This window comes from Rousettus aegyptiacus, unplaced genomic scaffold, assembly GCF_014176215.1.
Source record: "Rousettus aegyptiacus isolate mRouAeg1 unplaced genomic scaffold, mRouAeg1.p scaffold_m13_p_10, whole genome shotgun sequence".
NCBI classification, from domain to species: Eukaryota; Metazoa; Chordata; class Mammalia; order Chiroptera; family Pteropodidae; genus Rousettus; species Rousettus aegyptiacus.
Window position 1 is genome coordinate 39604901 of NW_023416285.1, and position 14583 is coordinate 39619483.

Below are 14583 nucleotides of genomic sequence, written 5' to 3' on the forward strand. Positions count from 1 at the left end.
TATTTTTCCAATGAACTTTTTTGTCTCCTAGTAAATTTTTAAGAGCTTCTGCTATACTGTAGACATTTTTTGTCTTTCCTCTAGCGTTACAAACATTTTTTTTCCAAACCTATTATATTTCTTTATGGTATCTTTTGCCATGCAAAAGTTTTGAATTTTATTTAGATACTTCAGTTTATATTTTTCTTATTGTTTCTGTATTTTCTGCCTTGCCAAAGCACGCCTACCCTCCCTTCATAGATTATATTTATGGTTCCTAGATTCTCTTATAGGATTTTGTTTGTTTAATATTTTAACATCTAATCCATCGAAATTCATCTAGGATTTATTTTTAGATTTAGTGTAAAATAAAGATCTAGTTTTCTTCCAGATGAATAACCATTTGCCAGCCTCTACATTATTAAGTAATCCATCCTTTTGCCACTAAATTGAAATACCTCTGTTGTCACTTATTAAATCCTCATTAAATTGTGGATCTGTTTCTAGATATTCTTTTTCACATATCTGTTTAGACCAGTTTTCAATACTTAATGACTTGATTACAGTAGCTTTACAGAATTTTCTGATATCTGGTGTATCAGATTACAAGTAATTATAAAATGCTTAAGTAAATGCATTAAAAACCTATTTGCTAGACAACAGTGAGATGCAAAAAGAAACTAATGTATCAAAATGATACTCATATAATTAAAATATTTTTTCTAAAGTCTTTCCAAGGTCTATGTATTTTTATATGAACAGATATGGGAAGCAAAGGTTTATTGTGCTTATGAGGTCTTATACAAGTGACATTTTGTTGTATTTTCAGTCTTTGAATGCTGTACTGTATTAATGGTACTGTTTCCTTAATTTGCAGATTGGACTTTCAGCGGAATCATCCATAACTGTGTCTTCACTCTGAGCTACGACGGCTTCCCAGTGGGACCACTGCTCAGGGGAGAATTCTGAGGTTTTCCTAAAGAGAAATTCCATGGGGACTGTACCTGACCCTCTGAGATCGGCTAAAACGTCCCTGATCACAGCTTCTGGAAAAGAAGAGGATCTGAGAGAGGTGCGGGCTGCCTCTCCTCAGGCTGCACCAGCCGCCCTGTGTAAGAACACCAATGGCCTTTCTGGTGCACCTGCCGAACCAGACCTCAGGCCCAGGGCAGCTGCCGAAGCCCTGATGCAGGCCTGTGAGCATGAGACCATCCAGCCAGACATGTCTTCTCCTGGCGTCTTCAATGAGGTGGAGATAGCTTCTCCCACACTCAACTCTCCTGCCAATACCAAGCTGCGAGGAAGCAGCAAGCCTGTAGCACCAGCCCCCTGTTCGACAGCAGGAAAGGATCTTATACACACAACATTTACAATGCCCGCCAGTCAGCAGACCCACCAGGCCATCTCAGGTGAACAGCCTAATGCCAGTCGCTTGTCAGGATCTAAAGATCCCCTGATGAAATCACAGAGAACCTCAGATGGAGAGCAACCTGAGAAGTCAAGTTGTCCAGTGGGAAGCACTTGTAACAACAGCAAAGATCAAGTGCCCTGTGATTTTTCTTCTCAAGAAACAATCCAGGGAATGGTGCAAACTGCAAATGCAGCAGCCAGGGTGTTCAGTCATGCCTCCTCTCCTGTAGGCGGACCTAAAGGGGAAAGGCAGGGAGCCGTTTGTGACTCACAGATGAGGTCCTGTAAATCTCCAGCAAGAGAAGACAGATGCTTAGGGAATAAACAGCCCTCTGCGCCCACCTCAGACACCCAGGCGGTGACTTCTGTAACACCTCAAGCATCCCTCATTAGCAAAGTTTCAACGTTTCCTCCAGATGCAGAAAAAGTGCTGCTACCAACACAGCATCAGGTGTCAAGGTTCAAAGAAGCAAGTACAATGACCAACCAAGCTGAAAATGAGATCAAGGAAGTTCCCAACAGGGCTCGGCAAGATGCTGAGGTGCAGGCAGTGGCAAGTGTTGAGAGCAGATCAGTCTCTACCAGCCCCAGCATCCTCACTGCATTCTTAAAGGAAACCTCCCCTACTCCGGAGCACTTCGAACAACATGAGCAGCTGCGCGTCATTTGCCATGGCAGTAGGAGCCACACACTGGAGCTGTCAGACAGCACCCTAGCCCCCCAGGAGCTGGGGCAGTGCCCTAGTATCATGCCAGAAGTGCACATCCAGACAGTTGCAGCTGCTTCTGCCGCTTTCCGAGGGGATAGTAAATTGGTAAGCCTACCAGGTGAGGTCCTCAAAACCTCATCAATCAGTGTGGCATCCAGTAATGCTCAGGATACATGTAAAGAAGATGCGAGGTTGGCAAGAATGACTCCAGTAAAAGTGGAGCCTACCTCTAAACAGCTTTCGGGTACTAATTCTAGCTCCCTGAAAGCTAGCCCCGCTGACCAGGTTTCTGTCAGTGTAGGAAGTCAGGATGAAACAAATCATGGATCGGGGAAATTTAAAACCAAACCATCTGAGCTTGCAGTGAAAACCACGAATGGCCACAAAACAGAGCCAGATTGCCAACTCTCCAACTCTTGTGGCCCTGCCAGCAAAGCTGACCAATCTGGGGGCTTGGATCCCACTAATAAAGGTGACGTGAGAGGGGAGCAGGCTGCATCTTCTCAGATAGTAAAAGAACAGGAGCCTAAGGGCACTGATATCCTGGATGCCAGGGCAGGAGCAGAGGCCAAAACCCTACTGCTCAATCCTAAATCTCAAGAAAGTGGAGGCACGGGATCAGCTGCCAGTCCCATACCCTCCCCGATTAGAAATAACCAGGAGGGCACTGTGGAAGAAAATAGACAGACCAAGACAGCCACCAGCCTGAGCCTGCCGTCTGATTCCATGGGTGACTCTAGTCCTGGTTCGGGCAAGAGGACCCCTTCTCGGTCTGTCAAAGCCAGCCCGCGCCGGGCCAGCCGCGTGAGCGAGTTCCTCAAGGAGCAAAAGTTAAACGTGACAGCGGCTGCCGCCCAGGTGGGGCTCACTCCAGGAGAGAAGAAAAAGCAGCTCAGCGCCGACTCCAAGCTGCAGTTGAAACAGTCCAAGCGTGTCAGGGACGTCGTGTGGGATGAGCAGGGCATGACATGGGAAGTGTATGGCGCTTCCCTGGACCCGGAATCCCTGGGCGTCGCAATCCAGAACCACTTACAGAGACAAATCCGGGAACACGAGAAATTAATCAAAGCGCAAAGCAGCCAGACCCGGAGATCCATTTCCTCAGATACTTCTTCAAATAAAAAGCTCAAAGGAAGGCAGCACAGTGTTTTCCAGTCCATGCTGCAGAACTTGCGACGCCCCAACTGCTGTGTTCGTCCTGCCCCTTCCTCTGTGTTAGATTGAAAGGAAACGTATATCGGAGACCTCGTATACTTTTAGGGTCTCCTTAAGTGTCAGTCCCTGTCAAACATTGTGGTTGTTTTTTTTTCTGAGAGACCAGGAAGAGAAAGTGAGGATCAACTGTAGGATATTGCTATTAAGAAATATCGGGTCCTTTGATCGGGGCTCCATAAATTAAAATAGTTTCAATTTGAAAGAATGAGAGAAACGGAAGCTTTGCTGAAAGTTTACAACCTTAATTAAGAGGAAATAATATTCACTGGGGTTTTTAATATGATGTTGCTTTTAGAATTTGCATTAAGACACATGTCATTTTGTGTTACTCTCAATTTATCATACTATGGTATTTCCATTAAACTCCCTGCTTTATACTGAAAATACTAAAAACACTATTAGCAAAAGCACTGTTATACTTTCTAGTCCTATTACAATAAGATTGCTGTTACCACACAAATTGTAAGTGGCTGAGAAGAACTGTAATGTAAAAATTTGAAAAAAAAATTGACTCATTCCTAGGTCAGATGATATTAAGTAAAAGCATTTAAATGCATAAATAAAATACCAAATGTGAATTAATATTTGTAAACATCTACAGATAACCATTTTATAAACCTTCTGATACCTCTTAATGAATGTAGGAAAGTTATATTAGGAAAATTAGCTACGCTTTTGAATATTAATACTGCCCACATAAAACGTGAATTTTATATACAGACTTTCCTGCACTGAAAGCAAGGTGCATCTCTGTGATTCTGACAAGATTAAATTCATATTTCCTCATCATAGAGGAAGTACATGCTCCTGAATTCTTGAAAAGAATCATCATATTATCTATAAGACTAAAATTTACATTGTACAGATATTCTCCAAAAACATTGTACTGAGAACATTAAGGTTCAGGTAAAAAATTATAAATAGCCAATTAACAAACACTCTTCTTTCTATGTGGAAAAATGAAAGCTTCCTGAGTAATAAAAACAATATGTTTAATTTAGACTCCTGTAAACAGGATACAGTTTGTGTTTTTCTTTTGATTTGGTCAGTAGCTCCTGATAGAAAATGTAGTCAACACCAAATAGAACACAAGCTTCTTCACGGTTTTTGTGTGTAGACTAGTATCATGTAATTGCTTAAGTTTCTAATCTGTAGCAAAAAGGTAAACTCTGCAAATTTACTGATTTTAAAAGAAATAACATTATATCTCATCTTTCAAATTCTATAAAAGAAGAGGCCTCCCCTAAAAAACGGTGTGAGCTCTGGGTGGGCTATAGTACTTGAGAACATAGGTACCTGTTTGAGCTCAGCTCTTACCTGTCTCCAGAAGACCCTGTGCAGGGGACCCATGAGTGTCTTGCAGAGCGCTAGGCTGGGATGACCAGCAGCGGCTTGAGAGTTGGGGTAGTGTCAAATAGAAGAATGAGCTAGGGCCCTGGAAAGGCCTCCCCTCCTGGATTCGTTGTAGGGAGATCACTGGTCTCCACCTTGCATTTAAAAAATCAGATTGTCAGATGTTGGAGAGGCACCGGTTGCCGACTCTGAACTCAGTCCTCTAGATAAGACAGATGGCTATGTGTTCTCTCTCAGGAGACTCATAAATGCCAATTTTACGTGAACTCAAAATCTCTGTTTTGGCTGCTGCTGGTGCTGCTTTTTTTTTTTTTTTTTTTTTTCAATTTTAATTCTTTGGCAAATTCTGAACATATGGGGAAAACTCATACCTGAACTTTAACACCACAAACTACGCTGGATATAACTCAAATTAGTAATAGCCATTGATTTCTTTCAAAATAATTGGATTGTATATGAAGTCTGCATAAGTAGACCACAGTCACAGCATTTTCAGAGACTGTGAATGGTACTTGTAGTGGTTGTACTTCGAACTTACAATGAATTTTTTAATGACACGTTTTTCAGTTTCTTACCCATTTGCTTCTATTAAGAATGCTATCCAAAGTAGAAATTACCATCGAATTAGCAATCAAATGACTATTAACAATTAGAGATTAAGTCTAACATTCTCTCTTTTGGCCTTAAATATTTGTTTGTAGCAATGTTCATGTCACTTCTGTCAGAGACGCCTTTTCGAGGATGTCATCTCACTTCTGTCTCTCCCTCACTGGCTGTCTCCCTCACACGTTGGCATACGTGCTGTGTATACACAGAGAATACTCTGTGTACACAGTGGCAGCTGTCAACAGTACCCACTCCAGCTGAGTGGGCCCCAAGTAATCCTCTGCTGTGAACTGGCTAGAACAGGCTGTTCCTGCATTAAAATAGGAGAAAAGGAAGAATTCAGCATCTGGTAATAATATTTATTTTCATGAGTTTGGAGTAACCACATGATTTATAAATAGTTAAATGAAGCAGAGGCCTGAAAGAGTTATAGGCACTTGTCCTACATTAAACAAAGAAATTAATAAAATGTAACTAAATTAAAGCTAAACTTGGTGTTTTTGTGCCTCATATTAAAATTTAATGTTTTAGGTAGTAACTTTAACTGGTTTTGGGGGGGTTTTTTTTGGTGCTGGAACTTTTCTTCTTAATCTTTAATTTTTTTATTTTTTATCTTCTAACATACTTTAGAGATTGTCATAAAATATTACAAAAGCTTTCTTGTTTTGTTGCTTATTGAATCTCACAGAAAGCATGGCTTTTATTTTTATTTATTTTATTTTATTTTTTTCAGTGAAGGAATGGCTTTTAAAAACAGTAACAGAAATAGATCATCAAGTGGATAAATAAGATAGGAGTCTGTTCAAGACAAGTATTTTGGACATTACAATACCCTACGTAGGCTCACAATAAAACCTTGATTTGAAAATTTTCCTTCACTTCAGTCTGCAACACAGCACAAATATTCAGTACTTTATTCCCAACTCCTTAAGTTCATTCAACAAATCAGGTTGCAGAGCAATTTTAATGGCAGCTTCTTTGAACTCGGGCTATTCTTTACCTGAGTGACACACATCGGGTTGGAAATTATAATTGTTCTTAATTTCTTCTGGTTACGTTTTGATCCTTTTTAATGCATTTTAGTTGTTAAAATAAATGAAGAAAATGTTTTAGTAAGTAAATAAATATAAAATATTTCTTAAACTAGTAGGAAAAGAGAGATGAGTTAGAACACAGATTCCAGAGGATAATGAAACATTTAAAATGTTGAAATGCTATCCAAGTTACCCTGTGACTATTAGAATTTTTAATTTAAATATTGATTTTTCTATTATGGCTGTAAGAAAAATGTCATCTTTTAAGCTGTAAGGTTTCTCTTTCGTGCTTTTCTAATTATATCTTTCCAAATTATTAGTTTTAATGCGTAAACATATAGTAAGATCCTAATTAACTTTTCTGTGTTTTGGATCGCTGGCATAATTTCAACATTTTGTTAAGCCAAAGTTAACCAGACCTTTTTGTCTGCATCCAAAATGAAATATTTATAAAATATATGAGTATGATTTCCTACCTTGACAAGTTCAGCTGTGTCAAATATCATTTGTTTTTTTTTATGAATTTTTAATTTTAGAATTCTCTGATATTCATTATTTTGGATACCATTGTTCTCCATGTTATAAGTAAAATATAAAAATTGAAATAAATCGGACTGAATGTACATGTGTAACATAATATCCTAGACCTTGAATTTTGGAACCAAATCCTTAATAGGATTAAGTTTGTCATCTTAAAGTAGAAAGCCAAAGAGGAAAGTGGCCTTTGGTTGCATCCCCGAGTATTGAGGTTTTATTGTTTCTAGCTTATTCTAGCATTATTACTCTTATTTCTGGGAGTTCCTTTCATTCTGGGAATACCTGTATATACCACGTGAAGAGTAGAGTATGATATGACTTCATAATTTGTTTACAGAGGATATATGTGAGTATGCTGTTAATGTAAATTGTTTGGCCTTTGCTGTATCCACTCTGTTACTATTTTACTGCCTAAATGTGAGAAATTATCTTCTCTTCCTCCAACATATTGTACAAGTGTTAAAAGATTTGCCCACTTCTAGTACCATATAATTCACCACATCACTTGTCTACTTTTTAAGAAACAATATAAAGAAAAACAATACATTAGAATAAAGTTTGCATATATGTATATGTGTTTTTACTGAAAAACAGGCACTGTAGCTTTGCGTAGGCCTCTACCTGTCTGATTTACTAATCGTCTACAATGCTGCCATGGAGATGATGCTGTTTACTCTCCTGCGTTGTCCTAAATGGTGTTTGAGAAATGAGGCCTGTGAATTTCCCTTTGTGAAAATAATACAGTGAACTCAGCAGTATCTTAGACAAATGAGCTGACCATCTTGTCCCCACCCTGTTTTGTCCATACGGTTAATCAGAAGTCTTATCTATGTCTGTGTCAGTGTTTACTATGTTATTTTCATATCTGAGAATTTTTTTTTTCTATTAGCAGTGTTCCTTGTTGTGTGGCCCTTTTGAATGAATCTCTCTAATTGTTGGTCAGCTACTGCCACTTGGCAAATAACAGGTGATATGCTGAATCTCATGGTCATCCTTGTAACTACGTCCTTCTTAATGAATTCTGCAGTTGGCTGAGTAATTATAAATATAATCTGTGCAGACACATGAGTTTAAGGATGTCTACAAAATCTTAGACACTTTTGCAAACGGAGGAAAAATAGTCTTATAAATATTGAAACAGAATGCCATGAACTTTATCCTACTCTTAGGAAAAAATTCTCCTTGGCTACAGAAATCAAATAAGCTTGATTTGTAATGACCAAGGACATAAATGAAGTGGGTAAAGGTGGAAAATTTCTGTCTCACAGGTCATCTGTGACATCTGCCAGAGGTCATTACAGCTACTTTTAACTGTGAACACTCACCAGCTAAACTACTCGCCACAACCAAATAACCTCTAAGTAAATCCAGTACAGCTGTATATATGTGTAGATAGAAACAAAAAATATCTTGAAAACTTACTGTTGGCTCTTAGATTATCAAGGTGATGATAATTTTAAAGGACATTTCAATAACCACGGGCCTTGGTGAAAGGACTATGGAGGCCAGAATGGTGCAACAAGATGTTATTTACAAGTTCGATGTTTTCTTTTTTCTTAAGTCCCAGATATTTCAGATACTAATCACAAGAATAAAGACTGTTCAATATGAAATAAAGCCAAGCAATAATGTGCCCAAAAGAGGCAGTTACACCAGCAAGTGCATCTATTATGGGCATGCCATTAGATAGCCATGGTCTGCTCTATGAAGACTGTGACCCAAAGGATGAGATAAGCAGGGGCATCATTTCTGCTTTCTCGCTGGAAAAGCTTGTGTTTGAGCTCCATAAAGAGGTACAGCACTAGTAGGCTTTAGTAGGGATATGGTTGGCAGCTCTGTTTTAATTCTAGCCATGACAGAAAAGGAGCCCAAAAGTCTTGCTACCTTAAAACTCAAGACAACTCCAGCTGGAAACTTTGTTGAAATGGAGAAGTTAAACATATGATAATACTCTTCCTGGATACTTGCATGTAGAAAAGCAATTCAGTTAACTATGCCTGGAGGACTACGAGCTTTAGCTATGAAAAATCGGTTCCCAAGCGTAAAATAAATAAAACATGAGGGAAAAAGGGCCTCAAATAATGTCTTGCAGAAAATGATGTTCCAGATGGGCATTTCTAAGTACCAATTCTTCGTGAAGTATCTTTTTGGGTTTAAGCTCAAAATCGATTGGCTGCAAAACAGTAGAGATAAAAGTCACATATTTTATACTTCGGAAAAAGATACTGGTGCTTAACCAGCATGGTGAGAATTATGGTGAGAGATACTCTAGTGATGTGTGTTAAAAAGAATAAAATGGGAGAGAAATGCTAACTTCTTCCTTGACTTCTTAAGATGTGGGGATGTCATCCACTTATTTCTGGGGTGAAAATTATAGCTTGCCTTTTGACATTGCTGCTAGCATTACTCTTTGTTACTTTAAAAATTACATTTAAAAAATTTAAATTTAAATTAAATATTCTTTAGCAAAACTTTTAAGCAGTTACACAGCTTTTTTTCTGATTTATATCATTGCTTTCAATAACATGGAAAGACCATATAGAGCAAACTATATTGAATGAGTAAAAAGGGCTTACCCAGGTTTATCAATATCTTTTAATGATTTTAGTTTAGATTCCTTAGCATTTATTTTAACCACATCTTTGAGTAAAGCATTTTTCATAATGTTTTCCATCACGTCTCAAAATGATGTTGGTAAATCAGGAGATTGCAGTATTATAGTCATACTCCTCAATCCCTAGAGGAGAGCTTGTTTTAAGGGCATCTGGTGATATCTTTACTGAGGTTGAAAAAGGTCAACAGAGCCCAAAAACTTAAGAAAGAAATATACTAACAATTACTACATTTCTAAAAGTATTTATTTCTGCTATACTAATGTGAACAATATGTTGTGCATAATACTGTAGCTGGTCGTGGTATGTCAATTCATTCTGTAAGTGTGTACAGTCTGTGAGTAGTTGGTTTTCTATTTTTATGTGTAGAAAAAATAACATGCTGTATCTATTTCAAGGCCAAGTTCTGTCATCAGGTAGGCACATGTCTGAAGGTGAATAAAGCTAGCAAAAGTGTGCATGTGTATTCAGTAACAGAATTTGTCCTTTCATTTTCGAAGGTCAGAAAGGGCTGTTGGTTTTACTCATCTTTGAGAGTAGATAACATACATAATTATCATAAAGGCTGAATATAGTAATCAGTACATTGGCATGTTATTAAATATGCCAGAGCTAATTAACCACACCATTAGTCACAGGTAAGGTCAGTTCTTTGACCACCTGGATGATTTACATTCCTCACACATCCTCCCTCTGCTATGTGTGTGACTAGGATGTACATACTATGGGTGTGATTGTGTACATACCTCGTATGAATTATCTAAATCCTCAAAGCAGCTACAGGGAAACAGGGAGAAGAAACAGCTGTTCAAAAGCCTCAAAAGGGCTAATCAAGTGTATTTTCATCTTCTACACATAAAAATGTATACATACCATAACTGTAAATAGCTTACCCACATATATATGCACATATAAATGCTTTTTATTCATACTAGTATATTCAAATAAATCACGAATTAAAATGACTAATTGAAAACTGCATTTTTTCATGACTGTTCTGTTTTACATATATTAATATTGGATCAGATGCTTTCTACTAAATGGTATTACTCCCTGGTAGCAGATGTGGTGCTTAGGAAAGCCCAGCCCCACTGGGCCATGAAATCTAGTTAGTGTCTTACTGGGGCACAGACTGTACCTGAACAGCTTCAAAAGTTTAATGCTGTTCTTCAAGCACCTAATTTTATATCTGGAAATGATAAACACTGAGGAAAACCAATTATGTTTTGTAGACTCCATTTGTACATTTATCAGTGTGTTTATTTGCATAGGCAATAAAGGCCCTACCTTTTTAGAGATATATCCCTAGATTTCAAAAGAGTGTATAATCACTTGAAGTGGAAAATGACTGTAGGCATTCTTCTCTTGAGATTGGCAAAACAATATTTAGCAACACCAAAAAGAAGTCTAGAGTAAAAAACTGTGTTTCAATTATAAATAATGTTGGTAGGCTAATTGGATATTAGCAATAGAGAGTTTTTTAAGATAGACTCACATAAATTACTATTATTGTTAACAGGTGATACTATGTGGACTTCATAACAAGATCAGAGTCATTAGACCACAAATGTTAACATAGGACAACATTTGTCAACACAATTCCAAATAGTAAATTGGTCTTGTTTGAGTTTCTCTCTTTTCCTCTATAAGAAAATACTCTTTAGAGGTCAAAAAGTCTGACTTTGTTCCTGAAACCTAATATGATTTGACCTCAATTCCTTGACACTAAAAATTATGTTGGCTGGGTATTAGTTTGAAGATATGAATGGAAATACCAGAATTGCCCATTAATAGAAAACTGTGTGGCGAAGTACAAATATAACCTTAGTAGAAAGTTAATAATACCATTTACTACATATTCATGTTTTAGAGAATGAATGTGCCATCTTTATATCTTAGATAAATGTTAAAGGTTAACCAACCATAAAAAATACTATGATTAGAACTATAGCTGGCTGTGTTTTTAACCACTAGAAACATACATGTTTATAAGAGCAGCATACCTGAAATCTTGATGTTTGTCAATATTTATTGTTACTTACAAGATAAATTTATGTAATTATTCTGGAAATGTGTAATAATTTAAGTGCCACCCAGAAAAATTGTAGCTGTCAATGTGAGAATCGTTTATGTTTGTAAATATTCAGCTGAGAAAGACCAAAAGTATATCATAAGGTTAAATCACTGAAGAAACAGTAATATCAAAATAAAACTTCATTAATGAATGTATTAATATTGAAATCTAAAGTTATGTTTTTTCACAATGTCTCTGTACAAAGGTATATAATTCTTAATTCAAGAAAGTCTTCATCCTCCAGAAATTGACCTACGAATTAAATTTTATTTCCTAGACAAAAGGTGAAATGTTATCATTTACATAAGGATAGATCAAAACTTTGGAATTACATACACTTCTTCCTTCATTTTGGATTTGATTTTTGAATGGATAAATGAAATTCAACCAATGACTTAGTTTTACCCTTGAGAAAATTTCAAATATGACATTTTGCATTTCATTTTCCATAATAAACATAATATAGATTAAAATTTACTGTCTTTGTTGTTATTGTTGTTTTCTTTTGCCACTACTGTCAAAATTGTTCTTTTAGCCCTAGATGTTTCAAATCAGTTGATTTTAAGTTACGACACACTTCTGCTAGGAATCTTCAGTGGAGCTGAAAGTATTTACAATGAAAGTCTTTTTTTCTTTTAATTAAAATAGAATTTCAGAGACTCAACAATGCCTGAGGATCATCAGAAAGAGTGATTTTACCCTGCTCTTGATGGCTTTGCAGTGTGTGTGTATATATATAAGCATGTGTGTGTGTGTGTGTGTGTGTGTGTGTGTGTACATACTTATGTTCTTCCTTGGTGAGAGTTAATGAGAACTTGGCATTCATGGAAATACAGGAAGGGGTACAGGGCCCAGCTACTACAGGTGGACCACCTGTATTCAGGCTTATATTGTTTCATGTCTAGGCTTAGCTGCCTCATGCCCAGGGCCATTCAGGTGTGTGCTGATTAGTTCTAGCCTCCTTGCCTACTCTTACATCAGATCCTACTATCTAGGTTCTAGAAAGAGATAGAAAGCCCAGACATGTCCTCCAATCCAGCTTAACCATTAATAAAACTAACATTTAATTGGCTTCCTTATTAACATTAATAAAACTAACATTCTGTCTTCATCAAGGAACCATAGAGTGGGAGAGGTACAAGATTTATGAGCTTCACATCTCGAAATATGATTTAGCAAATTTTCCATGAACTTTCAACAGTGATTGTTTCAAGACTTCCAAGTGTCCTCTTCTCCCTAGACTACTCTGTGTGTGTAAATCCACACTATTTTCAGCCTAACGTGTGTCCTAGGTCTGCCATTATCTAACCCATGTATACTTGGACATTCATTCTTGATGAAATTAAACCTCAGTAATTTCCAAAGATATAAAGCCTCTTCTTTAGATCATGCAAGAGTCCTCAGGGGGGCTGAGATAGTTTGTCTTATGCCTGTAGCTGTTTATGTCCCATCAATAGGTGTTTTTCCTGTTAGGTGTCATTTCTAGCCAGCTATTCTTGACTCATCCACATCTTTCATGCTGAGTAGTAAACAAGACCAGCCTTCTTAGCATATCGGGCTTCACTGGACTGATTGTGAATTCAAAATATCTCTTGTTTCTTGTGATGGATCTGCCTTTTGTAAACCACAGAGGATCACTTTCGGTCTACCACATGTTCCTAATGAACTTAATAAACTCATGAACACCACCCATGACTATCAGTGAGCTAATTTACAGAGTTCTAAAATTTTTAGACCCTTAGAAATATTAATGTTCTGCATCCAGTTTTTCTAAATATATCACACAGCACTAACATAGTCGAAATTGAAATTGTTAAGATGAAAGCTGAAAGTGCTCGAAGAGATTTCTGGTAGGAGATGATCTTTTTTTATTCCCACTTGACACCTCTCAATCAAACTATACAGGAACCTTGGCCTGCCATTCAAAAACAATAACAAATGTAAAAAAGGCAAAAAGAGAAACAGAATGTCACTGTCAAAGATATTATAGGTCTTTAAAAACAAAATAAGATTTCTTAAAGGGCTGGAAAGTATTTGCTTGTTATCTATGTTCTGTTTGCCCAAAGTCAATACAAAAAATAACAGCTATGTGCCGAACATTCTGCTGGGCACTTCCACGAATGTCTCAACCTTAGCGAGTATCATCTATAAATGCATGATGTTTTTCGGTCAATATTTTTCCAGTGGTAGGCTCTCGAGATATTAATTCGATGTTTAAAGAGATATACTGATAAATACTCAGGCTTAGAATCAAAGAATCCTGGGTTCAAATTTTAGCTTTAAAACTAAATTCCTTGGCCAAGTCATTTAATCTGAGGCTCAGCGTGTCCATCTGTAAATTGAGGATAACAATACATACTTTGCAAAATTGTGTGGATTCGACAAGAAGCAAAACAAATGTTAGTTCATTCCCATACTCCTCTGAGTTTTGCTTTCTTCTTTGCTTGACTTTTATCACTCTATTGTAAAAAGGTTGGCATTTTGCCATTTTCTTTTATTTAGTAAACTTTTTATAAATCTAGATAAATAGTAAGAAGAGTTTTAAATATGACTATGAAATACCTAAATTGTGACTTCAAACATATTTCCCTTTTGTTTAAAACATGAGAATAATACATTCAAACATTTAGAGTTGTCAGATCTTTAAGAAAGGAAAAAATGTTCTATTAACTTTGTCATGTCAAATATGATTTTTAAAATATAAAGTTAAATGCTAATAAAATACAACCAATTCAAAAAAGGAGGAAAAGAAGAAACAATTGGTAACTTAACTGTGCTAAAATTTAAAACTTAGATATGATAAAAGATTCCATATGCAAATTAGAAGTCACGTAACTGACAAAATATTAGAATCCAGAAAAATAGGAAGAACACCTACAAAATCAGTTACAAAAAGGAACAATACAACAGAGATTTGTCAAACTATATAAGCAAGCTTCATAAATGTATGAAATATGCTCAAATTCACTCATAAATCTCTATTGCTGAATGCTGTTGGAGGAGACTTTTCAGATTCACCAGGCTTTTAGGAGCTTTATGTCCAAGAATTAGAAG

The 14583-nt window shown here is 36.8% G+C and overlaps 1 protein-coding gene across 3 annotated transcripts in view; it reads left to right on the forward strand.

The window, feature by feature from the left end:
* GPRIN3 (GPRIN family member 3) overlaps nucleotides 1-12484 on the forward strand; it is a 67810-nt gene extending 55326 nt beyond the window's left edge. For all 3 annotated transcript variants that reach the window (XM_016161080.2, XM_016161078.2, XM_016161081.2), the window contains one exon: nucleotides 857-12484. In XM_016161080.2, coding sequence (XP_016016566.2) covers nucleotides 971-3322 — 2352 coding nt within the window. In that variant the 5' untranslated portion in view covers nucleotides 857-970 and the 3' untranslated portion in view covers nucleotides 3323-12484. The remainder of the gene's footprint in view (nucleotides 1-856) is intronic.
* Nucleotides 12485-14583: the final 2099 nt, after the last annotated feature.